Here is a 20000-nt window from a genome sequence, read left to right as displayed (position 1 = left end):
CAAATATACGTCTGTGACACTGATGACTGCTTCTGTGCTGCAGGGACACATTTATACAGCACATTTCAAATACACTGGACCTTTTTCACATTTCTGGGTTAATCAAGTCATCATAGTTGAGTAAACTTCAACTTAACAGCAGTCAGAAGAGAGAACGATGTCAGATCCCTCTCATAGACGCTGCTTTAGAAACACCCTCGCATTAGCATTAACTAGGTTTTTAGTCATATGATGCAAAGGTGATAAAATACAAAGTATAGTGTTATAGATGTTCATTTAAAACAAACTTCTAAATATATAAAAAAAAAAAACATTTTACGATGCTGATGATGCTGTAAATTGTGTGTTTACTATTGTCCTTGCATTATTGACACACTGACACACTATTTATTACTGTAAAGATGCTTTGACAAAATCTGTATTGTTAAAAGCATTCTATAGAAATAAAGGTTTCTTGACTGTTGTACGCAGCATCACATTTCTTGTGTAAAGGGTCCATGTAATTCGAAGTGCTTTACATATAAAATGAATGAAAATAATCATAAAAAATAATAACAACAATAACAGAAGGAATGTAAAAGGTTTAAAATTATTTAAAAGTTGATTTAAAATGAATTAAAACGGTTCAGAATAATCATGATTATACATAAATACAGTGTGGTCAGTTTGGACGTAGCACAGTGCTCAGTCAGGACATTCAGAGCTAAACAGATTTCAGTATGGTTACTGATTTGGCACATGTGATCTGTTCTGATCAAGGTGCTTCAGTTCCTACTTCAGTCAGACAGCCTCGGCGTGCTGCAGCCAGACCACTTCAGCTTCGACCCACAGATTGTTCCAGAGAATCAGGCGCAAGCTCCAACCTCGGCTGCGCTGCTGCTCGAGCGGGACCTCAGCCGCGGGATCGAGCCGGTTCCCGTGTCTCTGTTCAACGAGCTGGACGGGACTCGGCCCAAAGAGTTCCGCTACCGTAAAGAGCGCTGGCCACACGGCTGCTTCCTCAGCAGCGCGCCTCTCTTCTCCGTGTGCTGCGACTGCACCGACGACTGCGCAGACGCATGGAGCTGTGCATGTGTTCAGCAGACGCTCAGAGGCTCAGGAGAGCAGCAAGCATACAGACACCGCAGGCTGAGCGCGCCCCTGAGCGCAGGGTGAGTCCGGGTGAGCTCGTCCTCTGTCAGGTGATCTGATCTCCTATGATTTGATGATCTGTCATGATTTGATGATCTGTCTCGTGATCTCTTGTGATTTGATGATCTGTCTCGTGATCTGTCGTGATTTGATGATCTGTCTCGTGATCTCCTGTGATTTGATGATCTGTCTAGTGATCTGTCGTGATTTGATGATCTGTCTCGTGATCTCCTGTGATTTGATGATCTATCTCGTGATCTGTCGTGATTTGATGATCTATCTCATGATCTCCTGTGATTTGATGATCTGTCACGTGATCTGTCGTGATTTGATGATCTGTCTCGTGATCTCCTGTGATTTGATGATGTCTCATGATCTGTCATAATTTGATGATCTGTCTCGTGATCTGTCATGATTTGATGATCTTGTCATGATTTGATGATCTGTCTTGTGATCTGTTGTGATTTGATGATCTGTCTCGTGATCTGTCGTGATTTGATGATCTGTCTCGTGATCTGTCGTGATATGATGATCTTTTGTGATTTGATGATCTGTCTTGTGATCTGTCGTGATTTGATGATCTGTCTCGTGATCTGTCGTGATTTGATGATCTGTCTCGTGATCTGTCGTGATATGATGATCTTTAGGGATTCGATGATCTGTCTCGTGATCTGTCGTGATTTGATGATCTGTCTCGTGATCTGTCATGATTTGATGATCTTTTGTGATTTGATGATCTGTCTCGTGATCTGTCGTGATTTGATGATCTGTCTCGTGATCTGTTGTGATTTGATGATCTGTCTTGTGATCTGTCATGTGATCTCGTGATTTGATCTATCTCGTGATCTGTCTCGTGATCTGTTGTGATTTGATGATCTGTCTCGTGATCTGTCGTGTTTTGATGATCTGTCACGTGATCTGTCGTGATTTGATGATCTGTCTCGTGATCTCCTGTGATTTGATGATGTCTCATGATCTGTCATAATTTGATGATCTGTCTCGTGATCTCCTGTGATTTGATGATCTATCTCGTGATCTGTCGTGATTTGATGATCTATCTCATGATCTCCTGTGATTTGATGATCTGTCACGTGATCTGTCATAATTTGATGATCTGTCTCGTGATCTGTCGTGATTTGATGATCTGTCTCGTGATCTGTCATGATTTGATGATCTTGTCATGATTTGATGATCTGTCTTGTGATCTGTCGTGATTTGATGATCTGTCTCGTGATCTGTCGTGATTTGATGATCTGTCTCGTGATCTGTCGTGATATGATGATCTTTTGTGATTTGATGATCTGTCTTGTGATCTGTCGTGATTTGATGATCTGTCTCATGATCTGTCGTGATTTGATGATCTGTCTCGTGATCTGTCGTGATATGATGATCTTTAGTGATTCGATGATCTGTCTCGTGATCTGTCGTGATTTGATGATCTGTCTCGTGATCTGTCGTGATTTGATGATCTGTCTCGTGATCTGTCATGATTTGATGATCTTTTGTGATTTGATGATCTGTCTCGTGATCTGTCGTGATTTGATGATCTGTCTCGTGATCTGTTGTGATTTGATGATCTGTCTTGTGATCTGTCATGTGATCTCGTGATTTGATCTATCTCGTGATCTGTCTCGTGATCTGTTGTGATTTGATGATCTGTCTCGTGATCTGTCGTGTTTTGATGATCTGTCACGTGATCTGTCGTGATTTGATGATCTGTCTCGTGATCTCCTGTGATTTGATGATCTGTCTCGTGATCTGTCGTGATTCTATGATCTGTCTCGTGATCTGTCGTGATTTGATGATCTGTCTCGTGATCTGTCGTGATTTGATGATCTGTCTCGTGATCTCCTGTGATTTGATGATCTGTCTCGTGATCTGTCGTGATTCGATGATCTGTCTCGTGATCTGTCGTGATTTGATGATCTGTCTCATGATCTGTCGTGATTTGATGATCTGTCTCGTGATCTGTTGTGATTTTGTGATCTGTCGTGATTTGATGATCTCTCTCGTGATCTGTCATGATTTGATGATCTGTCTCGTGATCTTTCGTGATTTGATGATGTCACGTGATCTTTCATGAATTGATGATCTGTCTCGTGATTCGATGATCTTTTGTGATTCGATGATCTGTCTCGTGATCTGTCGTGATTTGATGATCTGTCTCGTGATCTGTCATGATTTGATGATCTTTTGTGATTTGATGATCTGTCTTGTGATCTGTCGTGATTTGATGATCTGTCTCGTGATCTGTTGTGATTTGATGATCTGTCTTGTGATCTGTCATGTGATCTGTCGTGATTTCTTGATCTGTCGTGATTTGATGATCTTTCTCGTGATCTGTCATGATTTGATGATCTGTCTCGTGATCTTTCGTGATTTGATGATGTCACATGATCTTTCGTGAATTGATGAACTGTCACGTGATCTGTCGTGTTTTGATAATCTGTCTCGTAATCTTTCGTGATTCGATGATCTTTCGTGAATTGATGATCTGTCTTGTGATTCGATGATCTTTTGTGATTCGATGATCTTTTGTGATTCGATGATCTGTCTCGTGATCTGTCGTGATTTGGTGATCTGTCTCATGATCTTTCGTGATTTGATGATGTCACATGATCTTTCGTGAATTGATGATCTGTCGCGTGATCTGTCGTGTTTTGATAATCTGTCTCGTGATCTTTCGTGATTCGATGATCTGTTGTGATTCGATGATCTTTTGTGATTTGATAATCTGTCTCGTGATCTGTTGTGATTTGATGATCTGTCTCATGATTTGATGATCTGTCAGGTGATCTGTCGTGTTTCGATAATCTGTCTCGTGATCTTTCGTGATTCGATGATCTGTCACATGATCTGTCGTGTTTTGATGATCTGTCACGTGATCTGTCATGATTTGATGATCTGTCTCGTGATCTGTTGTGATCTGATGATCTGTCTCATGATCTCCTGTGATATGATAAACAGTCTCGTGATTTGTCAGGTTGTTCGAGTGTGGCCCGTGGTGCGGCTGTGCGAGGAGCCGCTGTCAGAACCGTGTGGTGCAGAAGGGTCTGCGCGTGCGGCTGCAGGTGTTTCGTACGCCGGACCGCGGCTGGGCCGTTCGCTGCAGAGATGACCTCGACCAGGGAACCTTCGTCTGCATTTACGCAGGTACACAGAATTATCATCATATACTCACATGAAAACTAAAATAAAACATTTTAATTACTTAAACTAAAATAAATTAAAAATCTCTTTCAATCATGAATTCATATATAATTATGAAAACTAGTTTCTGCTACAAAATGTAAAAAAGTAAATAAAAAGCAAATATCTCACAACTTTACCTTTTTTATATCTTTTTGTTTATATCTTGCTGTTCTGTTTTCTTTGTTTCTGCGACGGAATGCAAAATAAAAAATTGTGAGATAAGAAGTCACAATTACCTTTAAAAAAATTTTTATTCTGTGATGGAAAGATGCGTCCGTATTTACTAAAACAAAAACACATTTCATTATAAATCAGGGTTGCTGTCGTTTACTAAAATGAAAACCATCCAAAACATTTGCATTACTTGAAATAAAATGAATATTAACAAATAAAATCAAACAAAACTTATTTTCAGCTAGATGCCAAGGCCACATTTCTCACTTTGGTTTAGTTTTAAAGTACTAAAATAACTAAAACAAAGTAAAGTTAAAACTAAAGTAAGAGCATCAGTGTTGTGGTGCGCAGGCGTGGTTCTCCGTCAGCAGCAGAGCGTGGAGGAGCCGGCGGATGGAGAGCTGCTGGTGTCTGATGATGAGGTGGAGGTGGTGGAGGAGTGGAAGCTGCCCGCCGGACACTTGGAGACGGTCAGTGAGCCGCTGGACAGCTCTCCGCCGCTGTACGTGCCTGTGATCCAGAGACCTGCCGATCAGCTCAAGGTCAGTGCCCCGTCTGCAGGTGACCTTTGACCTGCTGCTCAGGTCAGGTGGAGCACTCCCCAGTTCATTTAGTTAATTAAAACCATTCTGGATTGTTTGTGATTGTGGTTTCTGAGTAAATGCACTTACTATACCGCTGTTGTGTCAATAGAGAATTTGGAATATGAATTTTTTTTTTTTTGATCATGTAGACAGAGAGAGAGTGCATAAGTCTTTGATATTCATTTATATATAAAATAGCTTATAATAAATCAGTACACTAGATGAGATAAACCATGTATGAGTCCACATTCAGTTGATTTGTGTTTATTGGTGAAAGTGAAATAGCTGAAATGCAAAAGTTAATTTTTCAAATGACAATCATTACGACTATAATTTTAGCAAAAATATTTTTTTATCAGTTTAACTATTATACAGCATGACGAAAAGATTTCTTTGACTAAAACTAGACTGAAATGCTGAGAGGGTTAGGGATGGTTTCTCAGATAGGGCTTAGATTAAGCCAGGACTAGGCCGTTGTTAAATTAGGACATTTAAGAAGATTTTACAAACATGCCTTACAAAAAACATTACTTGTGTGCATTTTAAGACCAAACAGACTGATGTATTTCATTGTATGTTTTCAGTTTAGACTGCTCCTAGTCCTAAGCCCTGTTTTTTAACAAAACTGCTCTGTAATTAATTAAAACTTGACCAAAACTATATAAAGGTAAAAATAGACAATAAGATGCAAATAGCTGACAAAACGAGCAGCAGTCCTGGAGTGCGGTGTGGATAAAGCGTGGAAGTGTTTCCTCTGTTTCAGGATCAGCAGCAGCTCGGCGTGTCGTCGCTGGACCGCAGTCAGAACGGTACGAGCACAGCAAACACCTCCAGATCAGGACCGCGTGTGTGTGTGTGTGTGTGTGTGGGGGTGTTATTCTGTGTGTGCTTGTAGGGAGCGAGGTGTGTGAGGAGATCGTGAGTAAGAGGCCCAGACTCGGACACGAGTCGCAGCACAAACACACAACTGAGCAGATGTATTACCTGGACGCCTCCAAAGAGGGAAACGTGGCCCGATTCTTCAACGTAAGTGTAGCAGACGTTACCCAGAAAACACTGCACACTCGTAATCAGAGAGTTTCATCTGTCCATGTGATCTGCTGAAGACTCGCACTGACAGACGACTGATTGATTGAATATTGATTGATTGATTGATTGATTGATGGACCTGCAGCACAGCTGTGAGCCGAACCTCTTCCTGCAGAACGTCTTCACGGACACACACGACCCACAGTTCCCGCTCATCGCCTTCTTCACCAGCAGGTGAGATGCTTCAGACTCTGAGCGTGAGAGTGGAGCGCAGGAGCTGATCTCTCATCACCTGTCTGCTTGGTTTCTCAGGTGTGTTAAAGCTGGATCTGAACTGACCTGGAACACGTGACGCTCTGCTCCAGAGAGAAACCACGAGGACGCTTCATACTGTAATGACTGTACTGAAAAATACCAGTCCAGAGTTAAGTGTTTGGGAATTTGTATTCACAATTTTGCCTGATAAATAAAATATTTCAAGCTCTTTATACAAACGGCCTTTCAAGGTTTTTGTTCATTTTATTTTCCAGGTGTAAAAATCACTTATCTGTTTGTCCGTGTTTTCTGAGACTTCAGAAAAAGAGACGATGAGGGAGTAAATCAGAATAGGAAAGATCTGGATGTGAAGTTTTCCATTGTCTGTCAGTCATTCTGAGCACCACTGGTTGAAAAAGACTGTGTTCATCTGAAGATATGAATGCAGAAACACAAGAGATGTCATGATTATGAGTGAGTTTTTTTGTTAAGTGCTGAAGTGTCACTCTTGAAAAATATTTAATGGTTCATGAAGAAGCTTTAACATTAGACAAAGTTCTTCACAGCAGGAAACGGTTCTTATGATCACGAGGTTCTTCACACTAAGAAACACTGGTGCTCTTGAGAACGGGAGAGTCAAAGGTTCTGTGGGAAGCGAAATGGTTCCTCTCTGGCAGTGATCCTCAAACATGGCTCACGAGATCCACTTTCCTGCAGAGTTCAGCTCCGGTCCCGATCACACACACACACACACACACCTGTGGTTTTCTAATGATCCTGATTAGAGTTAGAGCTAAACTCTGCAGGAAAGTGGATCTCTGGAGTCAGATTTGAGGATCACTGCGAATCTTTATTAACTGTGAAAAAAAAATCCTGAAAGCTCAGCTAGGAATGAGATTTACAGTTATTCAAAAAATGAGTAACTATTAAACCGATTATGAATCGTTTGAGCTAGTCTCATATTTGCTATTGGCCTATACTTAAAATACAAAAACACTTTCGCTGTACTTTGAAGTGTATTTTGGTACACATTAAATGTTTATTGCAGAAATAGATTTCACAGAGCTTTCGTGTTGAACATTGAGACAATGGTTCAAGAGTTTCTAAGAACCGTACGTTTGATCACTGAGAGTCTGCTCAGAGTTCATGTTTGAAGGCTACAAGCATAAAAGGACCTAAAAACCACAGACGAGACCAAGATGAGGCCAGTTGAGGTTTCGTGTGGGACTTCAGAAACCTGTGACCAGCTTAAAAAGCCTTCATCTACAGTTGCCAACAAACTTGTTAACCATATATAAAAACCACCCACCCACCCCTTTATAGTGCTCTGGGACATTTCTCCTTAAGCCATCAACCGAGGGTGACCAATAATCAGTAGATATCCACAGGTACCTTCACGGTTTCCATCCAAGTTCTGTGATGAATCTATGGTCTAGTCTCCAACAGGGTGGAACTTCAGATTCAGCTCAAAACAAAAACCAGGCAGACTTTAGAGAACACCAGATTTATTAAAAGTTAAAACCATCGGTCAAGTGCTCGAGCAGAGTCCGCTTCAGAAGTCCTGGGACTGGACGTCTTTGCTGGGGTTGGCGGGGTCCCGTGGGGCTTTGGTCTTCTTGGGCAGGAGCTGCGCCTGGATGTTGGGGAGCACGCCGCCCTCCGAGATCGTGACGCCGCCCAACAGCGCGTTCAGCTCCTCGTCGTTGCGCACCGCGAGCTGGATGTGACGCGGCGCGATGCGCAGCTTCTTGTTGTCGCGGCACGCGTTGCCCGCCAGCTCCAGCACCTCCGCGCACAGATACTCGATGACCGCCGTCAGGTACACCGCGGCCCCGGAGCCGATGCGCGGCGCGTAGTTCCCCTTCCGCAGGAGACGCGCGACGCGACCGACGGGGAACTGCAGCCCTGCGCGCGTCGAACGCGACACGGAGGAGGACTTGCTCTTCGGCGCAGCGACCAGCTTCTTACCGCGTCCGGACATGATGCGAGACACGGCTCTGGGGCAAAGTGGAGAAGATCAAATCATTTAAACATGCAACCGTGATAAATGCATCTGCACAGCTGACAGAAAACACTCTGGTCGAATACCTGAAGAATCCTAAACTGACTTCGATATATTAAAGTGCAAATGAAGTTAACTACTTCGGGACAAACAGGCCCAATGATTTATTTTACAGTGGTCAACGTCTGAAAAAGCGAAAAAAAAGTTTTCCAGTCAAGAATTGGTATTGATTTGGTTTTAGGACAACTTTAAAAGGTTTTGATCCATTTCAAACACTAGCTACCATAAAAAGTTACAGAACTGACTACAAATGTAAAGTCTAATTTAAATAGGCAAATCAAAAGTTGATCAAAACAAATGAAACTTACCTGATTAAAACACCTGACAAACAAAGAACAGCAGCGAAGTTGTTTGAGTCCAAGCTTAGACTCTTGTGTTTTATACCGAGTTTAACTGAACTGCACCTGTGCAAATGAGCTGGAGCCAATCAGGGGGTGGAATTGATTATTTCGTAATTAATCAATTAGAGTCAGTCTCAGATTTTTGATTTATTTATTTTTAAACGTTAGGAATTTAATAATTACTAGTCATAGTTTGAAGTGGATTCAATTTTATCAAAGCTGTACTGAAGCCAAAATGATCCTACTGTATTTCAGAAATAAAGTGGTTTTAAATGGCAGCTATTTGCTTATAAACTTGTTTATATTATTAGGTGATATTTAAATGTTTATTATAACTTGCATTTGTTATTTAGCAGATGCATTTATCCAAAGTGACTTAATTGAGGACAACAGAAGCAATCTAAACCAACAAAAGAGCAAGTGCTGTGACAAGGGTTTTAATATAATAAATAAAAAGAAAACAAGTAGTTAGAATAGAAATAGAATAGAGAGTGCTCGTGTCAGAGGGTTTACTATACATTTTAGTATAAATAAAAATAAAGCACATGAAATAGAATTAGAAAAGCTAGATTTAGAGGATCAAATAAAGACAATATAATATTGATCAATTTCGGGAAATTGAATTTGATGCAGACAGGAAGTTATTTGCATTTGCTTTTCACAAAACATTTCAAAGATGCTTTACAGAAAATCGTCTATAATGCAGTGTTCTTTAAATATTGAGTAGTTTTATTAAATCATTACAATATGAATAGAATGTAAAACTAAATATTTTATGATTTCTTTCACAGGTTTAGTATCTTGTCATCAAATACAAATGCAAAGACAGAATAAGAACAAAAGACAACGAGGGTTGTATACATTAATGAATCAAATCATGAATCACCATAAAAGAGTCTTAACATGTAGAATTATTATAGTTTACATACATCAAGAGTTTTCCTGAAAACAAAATGTTAAATTTAGCAAGAAACAGAAATAAATTGATAATGAATTGAAATTGAGAAGGGTCTAGATTCAAAGACTTACCAAAGCAACATATTTGGGGGTATAAATATATTTTAACAAAATTGGAAAAGTAAACCCAGAACACTTTACAATAAGCACAGTCCCAAAATAAATGACTGATTGTTTCTTCAGACAATACTAGGCTATTATTTCATTTAGCAAGTTTGTAATTTATTATAATCTTAACAGAGGCTTCAACAACTTTATTAAGAAGAAGAATAAATAAAAAAATTAAAAACTTCCAACTCTGTATCACTAAAAATGTGATTCCAGAAACTCACACAATCAGGTAAATAAATCTGAGATTTAATAACTGACCGAATGTGTTTGTTGTTTGTGGCTTGGCTACTTCTGTAACCACGTGTTGAAGTCACATGATGCTGTTTTGATCACGTGAGTATCTGTTGTGTTCACATGACTCGTGTGATCAAATGAATCGTGTTCGGTGAGATCTAATGAATCATTAGTGTTCACAGTGATCGGTGACTGGACTCACATGATTCATGACTCTGTGATCATGTGAATCATTTATGTTCAGTATTCAGTCAGTGATCTGTGCTCATAGTCGTGTGTGCTCGGTTGTTTACAGTAGCTGGCCTGGTTTGGTTCAGTGATGATGATGATGATGATGATGATGATGAAGGGTCACGCGCTGATGGCGGTGTGTGTCGCGCTCGTCGTCGCTCTCGGTGACTCTCTGTCGGTTCCGCCGCATGAGGAGGTGGCTCGGATGGCCCGGTTTGTGGTCAATAAGTGCGATTGGGCTTCGATGGCCACGATCTCCACTCACGATCCGGTCCGGGGACAGCCGTTCTCCAACGCCTTCTCCATCAGCGACGGGCCCGTGGGCAACGGAACCGGAACCCCGTACCTGTACCTCACACACCTGGAGATCTCGGTGCAGGACCTGCAGGTGCGGACCAATCACACACACACACACACACACACAGATAGAGCTACACAACACTAATCAACATTTACTCATTCGTCTGTAGCTACACGCATTTCCAGCAGATAAATACTTTTGTTGTTGATGCCATATTAGAGTTCAAGGTTTTTTTCCAGAAGGATTCTGGATTTTTATCAACTGAAATAAAATCAAAACTTTTGTGTGTCTTTAATGTTTCCTTTCATCAAATTATGGAGTAAAATAGAACAACACGCAAACACACACATGTTTCTATATATTATGTGTATTTTGGATGTTTCCTTTCCAATAGTCTGAAAGAAGACATGATATGCAAGCAAATATACCAACATCTGAAATGTAAAAAAATATATACATATAACAAAAATAGATGCAGTGTAATAAAATTATATTAATTGTAAAAAAAAAAATAATAATAATTATAGAAAGAAAAAAATGAAATAAATAGATAAAATGCTATATATATATATATATATATATATATATATATATATATATATATGCGTGTGTTAGAGAGAGAAGACAATTAAAAAAGTTTTATTTTTACTTTTTTCATTAATTTGATATATTTATTTTTTTATGACTATATAGCATTGATGTGGTTTTATGTAAGTGATTCAGCACATGTTAGAACATGACGCAGCAATTTCACTTTATCAACACTCAACAGAACTGAGCGGCTGAAGTAAAAAAATGAACACACACTGCAGACGACTGATGATCTGATCTGTGTGTGTGTGTGTGTGTGTGTGTGCGCGTGTGTGTGTGACAGGTGAATCCCCAGTCATCTCTGTCCGTGTCTCTGGCTCAGACCAGTTACTGTAAGAATCATGGATTTGATCCTCAGAGTCCGCTGTGTGCTCACATCATCCTGTCGGGCTCTGTGGTGGAGGTACAGAACTCTTCTCCTCATGCAGTGTGAATAAGTGATGGTGTGACAGTGAATCAGTGTGAATCAGTGATTGTGCGAATCAGTGATGTGTGACTGTGAACCAGTATGAATCAGTGATGGTGTGATGCTGAATCAGTATGAATCAGTGATGGTGTGACAGGGAATCAGTGTGAATCAGGGACAGTATGACTGTGAATCAATGATGGCGTGATGCTGAATCAGTATGAATCAGTGATGGTGTGGCAGTGATTCAGTGTGAATCAGGGACAGTGTGACTGTGAATCAGTGTTAATCAGGGACAGTGTGACTGTGAATCAGTGACGGTGTGACTGTGTATCAGTGATGGTGTGATGCTGAATCAGTATAAATCAGTGATGGTGTGACTGTGATCATTGTGAATCAGTGATTGTGTGAAGGTGAATCAGTGTGTATCAGTGATAGTTTGACTGATTTAATGTAAATCATTGATGGTGTGATGCTGAATAGGGCTGCTCCGATCACGATCGGCCGATCGTTAATGCGCATCTCGTCAGTAAAATCGGTTCTCTAATCCGCGGTAAATTCCATCAGGTGCGTGATTTCACATAGAGCAGCTGTTACTACACAGAGCCATTGTTAACTGAGAAGATGCGCTAATAAACGCTGAAAATGAACGTGGATTCGGCATCTTCTCAGTTAACAATGGCTCTGTGTAGTAACAGCTGCTCTATGTGAATCACGCACCAGATGGAATTTACCGCTGATTAGAAAACCGGCTTTACTGACGAGATGTGCATAACGATCGGCCGATCGTGATCGGAGCAGCCCTAATGCTGAATCAATGTAAATCAGTGATAGTGTGAATCAGTGATGGTGTGACTGTGATCGTTGTGAATCAGTGATAGTGTGACTGATTTAATGTGAATCAGTGATTGTGTGATGCTGAATCAATGTAAATCAGTTATGGTGTGAATCAGTGATGGTGTGACTGAATCGGTGTGAATCAGTGATGGTGTGATACTGAATCAGTATGAATCAGTCATGGTGTGACTGTGATCATTGTGAATCAGTGATTGTGTGAAGGTGAATCAGTGTGAATCAGTGATAGTGTGTCTGATTTGATGTGAATCAGTGATGGTGTGATGCTGAATTAATGTAAATCAATGATAGTGTGAATCAGTGATGGTGTGATTGTGAATCGGTGTGAATCAGTGATAGTGTCACTGATTTAAGGTGAATCAGTGATGGTGTGATGCTGAATCAATGTAAATCAGTTATGGTGTGAATCAGTGATGGTGTGACTGAATCGCTGTAAATCAGTGACGGTGTGATGCTGAATCAGTATGAATCAGTGATGGTGTGACTGTGATCATTGTGAATCAGTGATTGTGTGAAGGTGAATCAGTGTGAATCAGTGATAGTGTGACTGATTTAATGTGAATCAGTGATGGTGTGATGCTGAATTAATGTAAATCAGTGATAGTGTGAATCAGTGATGGTGTGATTGTGAATCGGTGTGAATCAGTGATAGTGTGACTGATTTAATGTGAATCAGTGATGGTGTAATGCTGAATCAATGTGAATCAGTGATGGTGTGATGCTGAATCAGTGTGAATCAGTGATGGTGTGACTATGATCGTTGTGAATCAGTGATTGTGTGATGGTGAATCAGTGTGAATCAGTGATGGTGTGACTGGGAATCGGTATGAATCAGTGATAGTGTGACTGATTTAATGTGAATCAGTGATGGTGTGAATCAGTGATGGTGTGACGGTGAATCTGTTTCAGGTGAATGGCAGTGAGGCATCGGTGGCTAAAGCCGCTCTGTTCAGTAGACACCCAGAGATGATTGATTGGCCTACCGACCATAACTGGTTCTTCGCCAAGATGAACATCACACAGGTCTGGGTGCTCGATTACTTTGGCGGAGTGAAAACCGTCAACCCGGAGCAGTATTACCGAGCCACTCCGTACCAGAAACACAGTGGTGAGTACAACAGACGTGATCGAGCTTCACTTGTATGATGATTCACTTATATGACTCCGTTCCATTCAGTCAGTGTGAATCAGCACTAAATCAGCTGTACTTAAAATCCTTTAGCTCATTTGGTGTTCCTGGTCTTTTACAGAGGAGCTCATAAATCTCTCATATTATCACCAAATATTGGATTAATTTTTTATCAGTTTGTTTTCTTTCAATTAGCACAGGTTTTGTGTTTTTTTTTTTTTTTGGAGCTGATGAATGGAATGGAAAAAAGCATTATTTCTGCAGAATTTTGGTAATATTCAGTTTTTGAATGAAAAAAAGCATTATATCTGGATAATTCTAGTAATATTCATTTATTTTAATTAAAAAGCATTATTTGTGGATAATAAAAACCGATGTGAATAAGCTTAGATTAATGATGTCTATGATCAGTCAGTTCCAAAACGAAAGACAAAACCTGCACAGATCGAAAAAATGCAATATTTGGTAATAAGTTAGCATAACGAGATTTCAAAGCCATTTTTTTGTAGGCTGATCATTTTAAACAGGAACACAACAAATGTAACAAGGAAAAAAAAAGGGGGGGGGGGGGGAGTTCTATAATCAGTAGCCTTTAGTCCAGTGCCACAACATGAACTAGCATTTAACTAGCAATAAAATGACCTGAACAACATGGTTCAGGTTTGATCAGATGAAACTTCATTTCAAGTAAGATACAGTAAAATATTACTTATTTTTCTTTGATAAATCATTTGAAGTAGGGTGGGCAGACTGGACATTTCTGAGTGAACAATTCACTGAATCAGAGTTTGAGTTGATTCACTGAAACAGTCCATTTATCTTCTTCACCAGCGATGTAGTGCTGAATATACTGTTCACATGAGCTCTGAGCGCAGCTGTTATCAGTCAGAAGCAGACGCTGTGCGGAAAGTCACGTGACCTCGGTGTGTGTGTGTGTTTCTACAGGAAGTGACACGCTGTGATCCTGGTAAACCGGAGCAGAATCACTGTGGAGTGTTTCAGAAGAGACTTGGATTTATGAATGTTTTTCAGATTGATTCGGTTTGAACTGTGTTCGTCTGTGAGATATGTATTAATCACATGTTGTTAATTTCTCCATAACATACATTTTTTTGTAAGCATTTTGTAAAATGCTCCTGAATGATTTCTTCATTTGACCCTTTGCAGATTCACACCAAAGGCAGATTGAAATCTAAAGAAAGCCTTGTGAGATTCATCGGTCACTCATAGGTGACTTCTGACCCCTGTAGCAGGAAATGTGAATGTCACAAGAAGTTTTTGGGTTGCGCAGCTATGACTGGAAACAAACAATGAAATAGAATTTTCTACCTATTGGATTGTGTTTTATTAATGCCAACCCTAAACCTACCCCAACAATAATGAAAACATTGTGTGACAAGAATGAGTGCGTATTGATGTGCGCATCCCAGAAGCTCCATACGTATCCCTTCTAGCCTTAAACAAGTTTCTGCTTGTATTTTGTGGTTGATCTGTAATTTTACACTCATCTGACGTCTTCCAGGCCTGTAAAATCACACAGACGCCAGTCAAATCATATTTATATATCGGAGTCATTATTTTTGTAATGCTGATGTGTATTGTTAATAAAGATTTTTTTGTCATGATGCAGTGAATTTTTTGCAGTGGATTGTTTGTCTCTCGTTCTGTTAATCGCTCAGATCTTCCTCTGAGAGTGAGTAGGCCGTGTGCGTGTGTGTGTGTGTGTGTGTCGTCAGTGTTTCAGTAGGTGGGTCGTGTCTGTATGTTCAGGTGGAGCTCGAGGAGCCACTTCCTGTCACAGAGCAGATCTAGAGCTTCAACGAAGTCACGGCGTCTCATACACACACACACACACACTCGTGCGTCTCGAACCTGCGGCCCATCAGACGACAGACAAGCAGACAGACGGAGGGATAATGATGGCGTGGAGAGGAGCGTCCGCATTGGTCATCCTGCTGTCCATCACACCTGTGTCAGGTACGAGAGTGTGTGTGTGTGTGTGTTCAGATACGTTAAGGGAAGGCCGCCATCTTTGTCGAGGTTTCTGTGGAGTCGAGCGATTCCTCCAGTCTAAAGATTGAGAATCAGCTCAGAAGTACTTTTCAGCTGAATCCAGTGTTTGACCTTTGGCCTCCTGAGGTCAAAGGCCGTCCACTTCTGACCTGAGCTGGGCTCGCTGGGGTCGTGCTTCGCTCGTAGGCCGCGGCCGTCTGCTTTCTTACTTTTATATTTCAAGCGATCCAGATTTAATTATTACTCAAAATATATATTTTAATGTGATTATATGGAATTATATTATAGATTATAGATAGTTTCTGTGTCTTGTATTACTCTTAAACGTCTTCTGTAGTGTTGTGTCATTGTTTGGCTTGTGTTATTCGCTTTGTTCTCTCGTTGCTGCGTAAAAAGAAAAGTTAAAGAAGTCAACCGTGCAAAACGTTTTAAAATACACATTTTTGTAAATTCTGCATTCAATTAATTTTAATTCTTCATTTTTTACAGAAAAATGTTATATTTCTCCAGGAAACATTTAATCTAGAACATGAGTGAAAATATCTCCACTATATGTATATTGTACACATTTGATAAGCACCAATAATATTATAAAGATTCCAAAGGCTTGATTGAATCTAAGCTTCTGTGAAACAGATTGTGAATAGTGGTGTAGAAATAAAACTGACATAAACTCTGCAACAGTGTCGATGAACTTCAGTCCAATGAAAGGTTTCGCCATAAACTGATTTGGCTAATTTGAGTGTTTATCTTTTATTAGAAATGCTGAAACATCGGAACAAACTTCTGCTTCTCCAAACTTCATGAGTTTTGATTTGAGAGCTGAGTGTAAAATAAACCCTACAAAGCCTCTCAGGACGAGCAGAAGTGGAGTGTTGTGTGACTGTGAGCTGATTCAGTGCTTGATTCAGTGCTGATTCATTTATTTGATTCAGTGTTTGATTCAGTGCTGATTCATTTCTTTGATTCAGTGTTTGATTCAATGTTTGATTCAGTCCGTGTGAATCTCCAGTAAAGCAGCGAGTCGAGTGGAAACGCTGGAGGATCCGCTGATCTCAGATCAGATGTTACTGGATTGATTCACTCTTTCCACCGACACACTCCAGTCATGTCATGATATTATTGTGAGAACTTCATCAGCCATTCATGATTTTCCACAAACATAGATGAAAGATGAAACACACACACACACACACACACACTTTAGAGTTTCATTCTACAACCCGAATTCCGGAAAAGTTGGGACGTTTTTTAAATTTTAATAAAATGAAAACTAAAGGAATTTCAAATCACATGAGCCAATATTTTATTCACAATAGAACATAGATAACATAGCAAATGTTTAAACTGAGAAATTTTACACTTTTATCCACTTAATTAGCTCATTTAAAATTTAATGCCTGCTACAGGTCTCAAAAAAGTTGGCACGGGGGCAACAAATGGCTAAAAAAGCAAGCAGTTTTGAAAAGATTCAGCTGGGAGAACATCTAGTGATTAATTAAGTTAATTGATATCAGGTCTGTAACATGATTAGCTATAAAAGCTTTGTCTTAGAGAAGCAGAGTCTCTCAGAAGTAAAGATGGACAGAGGCTCTCCAATCTGTGAAAGACTGCGTAAAAAAATTGTGGAAAACTTTAAAAACAATGTTCCTCAACGTCAAATTGCAAAGGCTTTGCAAATCTCATCATCTACAGTGCATAACATCATCAAAAGATTCAGAGAAACTGGAGAAATCTCTGTGCGTAAGGGACAAGGCCGGAGACCTTTATTGGATGCCCGTGGTCTTCGGGCTCTCAGACGACACTGCATCACTCATCGGCATGATTGTGTCAATGACATTACTAAATGGGCCCAGGAATACTTTCAGAAACCACTGTCGGTAAACACAATCCGCCGTGCCATCAGCAGATGCCAACTAAAGCTCTATCATGCAAAAAGGAAGCCATATGTGAACATGGTCCAGAAGCGCCGTCGTGTCCTGTGGGCCAAGGCTCATTTAAAATGGACTATTTCAAAGTGGAATAGTGTTTTATGGTCAGACGAGTCCAAATTTGACATTCTTGTTGGAAATCACGGACGCCGTGTCCTCCGGGCTAAAGAGGAGGGAGACCTTCCAGCATGTTATCAGCGTTCAGTTCAAAAGCCAGCATCTCTGATGGTATGGGGGTGCATAAGTGCATACGGTATGGGCAGCTTGCATGTTTTGGAAGGCTCTGTGAATGCTGAAAGGTATATAAAGGTTTTAGAGCAACATATGCTTCCCTCCAAACAACGTCTATTTCAGGGAAGGCCTTGTTTATTTCAGCAGGACAATGCAAAACCACATACTGCAGCTATAACAACAGGGTGGCTTCGTCGTAGAAGAGTCCGGGTGCTAACCTGGCCTGTCTGCAGTCCAGATCTTTCACCTATAGAGAACATTTGGCGCATCATTAAACGAAAAATACGTCAAAGACGACCACGAACTCTTCAGCAGCTGGAAATCTATATAAGGCAAGAATGGGACCAAATTCCAACAGCAAAACTCCAGCAACTCATAGCCTCAATGCCCAGACGTCTTCAAACTGTTTTGAAAAGAAAAGGAGATGCTACACCATGGTAAACATGCCCCGTCCCAACTATTTTGAGACCTGTAGCAGAAATCAAAATTGAAATGAGCTCATTTTGTGCATAAAATTGTAAACTTTCTCAGTTTAAACATTTGCTATGTTATCTATGTTCTATTGTGAATAAAATATTGGCTCATGTGATTTGAAAGTCTTTTAGTTTTCATTTTATTAAAATTTAAAAAAAACGTCCCAACTTTTCCGGAATTCGGGTTGTACAAGTAGCTGGTGAATTTAATTCCACCGTCTATCCGATGCTTTTAGAACACAAGTAGATGCATGTTTTAGATTAAAAAATTTAGTACTGGGAAATCATTATAAATTCAAATACACATATAAGTATATACATAGATGTGTGTGTATATATATATATATATATATATATATATATATATATACATATGTATACATATTTTCAAAATGGTTTAAAAAATCATGTTTTTTCACTGTGCATTCCAGTTAAAGGGAGTTATTGTTTTTTACAAATAAACTCTTCATATATATATATATATATATAATTATAATTTGTATTATATTATATATATGATAAATTATATTTATTTATAAAATTAGCATAACTATTGCCATGACGTCTGAATTCGATATTACGGAGCATTAGATCTGTTAAATGGAAATGTTTGCGTCAGTGTTCAGCTCATCTGTTTCGACTCGTGAGCGTCTTCAAACAATCTTCGGTTCACAGTTTCAGAGAATCTTTATTTCTGCTTTATTGAACTTAATTGTGTGTGTGTTCAGAGACGCCTGAGTTTCTGCTGAAGCTGTTTTTGATCAGATGCTGCTGATGTTGTGGAAAGTGTTGGTTCAGTGGGCGAAAGCAGCTTGGTTTACAGTCAGAGTCCCTCTCTAATAGATCAGTGAATCACACGACGAGACACGGTGGAAAATACAGGCTGAAAAACATCATTTCAAGGAACACGCTGCAGAATTCACAACAATCAGATGAAATTCTGTGAACTCAAGTATGCCACACCTGACAGATGTTGATTAGTGTTTAACCAGAGCTCCACATTCACACAAACACATCATAGCCAGCTTAAATTCACATTATAGAGAACACTACACTTTAAAGAAATCTGAAAGAGTCATCATTTTGAGTAAAAACAGCAATAATGTGAAATATTATTATAATGTAAATCAGCTGTTTTCTGTGTGAATCTGTGTTAAAGTGTAATTTATTTCTGAATGATGTATTTTCAGCATCATTCCTCCAGTCTTCAGTGAAATACTGCTTCTGATTATCATCAATGTTGAAAACATTTATATTTTTGTGGAAACTGTGATGCATTTTATTTTTAAGTATTCACAGATGAATAGAAAGTTCAGAAGAACAGCATTTATTTGAAACAGAAATCTTTTCTAACATTATAAATGTCTTTATTATCACATTTGATAAATTGCGTCCCTGATGAATAAAAGTATGAATTTCTTTAAAAAAAACCTATGTTTTAAACAATGGTGTGTATATGTATATAATTTTATTAAGAAATCCAAATCTATAAATAGATGAACACATTCTGTTTTCCAGTTTTTAGTCGCTGGTTTGATTTTATTAATAAAAATGATCAAACTATATTTTTCTTTGAGTTGATCGAAGCATCAGTAAACCGAACGATCTCTTCATTCACACTAATTCTGTTTCTCACACAGTAGTAATATAACTTTTGTTTATTTCACCGTTCAGAGAGTCGCTCATGAGTTACCGAACCTTTGAAGATCATTTCACATCAAAGTGAAATATTAGAACACATATATATATATATATAATGTTTAGTTTGT

General features: G+C 39.4%; 4 protein-coding genes across 7 annotated transcripts in view; 3 read left to right on the top strand and 1 right to left on the bottom strand.

Moving 5' to 3' along the window:
* The window catches only part of setdb2 (SET domain bifurcated histone lysine methyltransferase 2), a 13826-nt gene extending 7308 nt beyond the window's left edge, over positions 1-6518 (top strand). For all 3 annotated transcript variants that reach the window (XM_059553430.1, XM_059553429.1, XM_059553428.1), the window contains 7 exons: positions 760-1151; positions 4115-4284; positions 4849-5039; positions 5845-5890; positions 5977-6107; positions 6256-6344; positions 6423-6518. In XM_059553430.1, the coding sequence (XP_059409413.1) occupies positions 760-1151; positions 4115-4284; positions 4849-5039; positions 5845-5890; positions 5977-6107; positions 6256-6344; positions 6423-6462 (1059 nt within the window). In that variant the 3' untranslated portion in view covers positions 6463-6518. The remainder of the gene's footprint in view (positions 1-759; positions 1152-4114; positions 4285-4848; positions 5040-5844; positions 5891-5976; positions 6108-6255; positions 6345-6422) is intronic.
* A 1338-nt stretch (positions 6519-7856) lies between these two features.
* Positions 7857-8380, bottom strand: LOC132143324 (late histone H2A.2.2-like). The gene has a single exon (XM_059553447.1). The coding sequence runs from the start codon at positions 8344-8346 to the stop codon at positions 7918-7920; it is 429 nt and encodes a 142-aa protein (XP_059409430.1). The 5' UTR covers positions 8347-8380; the 3' UTR covers positions 7857-7917.
* Positions 8381-10103: 1723 nt separating this feature from the next.
* LOC132143311 (protein CREG1-like) lies at positions 10104-14732 on the top strand. The gene is made up of 4 exons (XM_059553427.1): positions 10104-10689; positions 11477-11596; positions 13364-13562; positions 14529-14732. Exons 1-4 carry the CDS (start codon positions 10390-10392, stop codon positions 14543-14545), a joined length of 636 nt encoding a protein of 211 aa, XP_059409410.1. The 5' UTR covers positions 10104-10389; the 3' UTR covers positions 14546-14732.
* Positions 14733-15225: 493 nt separating this feature from the next.
* The window catches only part of LOC132142960 (T-cell surface glycoprotein CD3 zeta chain-like), an 11706-nt gene continuing 6931 nt past the window's right edge, over positions 15226-20000 (top strand). For both annotated transcript variants that reach the window (XM_059553139.1, XM_059553138.1), the window contains exon 1: positions 15226-15560. In XM_059553139.1, the coding sequence (XP_059409122.1) occupies positions 15500-15560 (61 nt within the window). In that variant the 5' untranslated portion in view covers positions 15226-15499. The remainder of the gene's footprint in view (positions 15561-20000) is intronic.

This window comes from Carassius carassius, chromosome 7 (assembly GCF_963082965.1).
Source record: "Carassius carassius chromosome 7, fCarCar2.1, whole genome shotgun sequence".
Taxonomy (NCBI): domain Eukaryota; kingdom Metazoa; phylum Chordata; class Actinopteri; order Cypriniformes; family Cyprinidae; genus Carassius; species Carassius carassius.
Note: the sequence above shows the minus strand (reverse complement) of the source record. Positions and strands in the feature narration are given on the sequence as shown.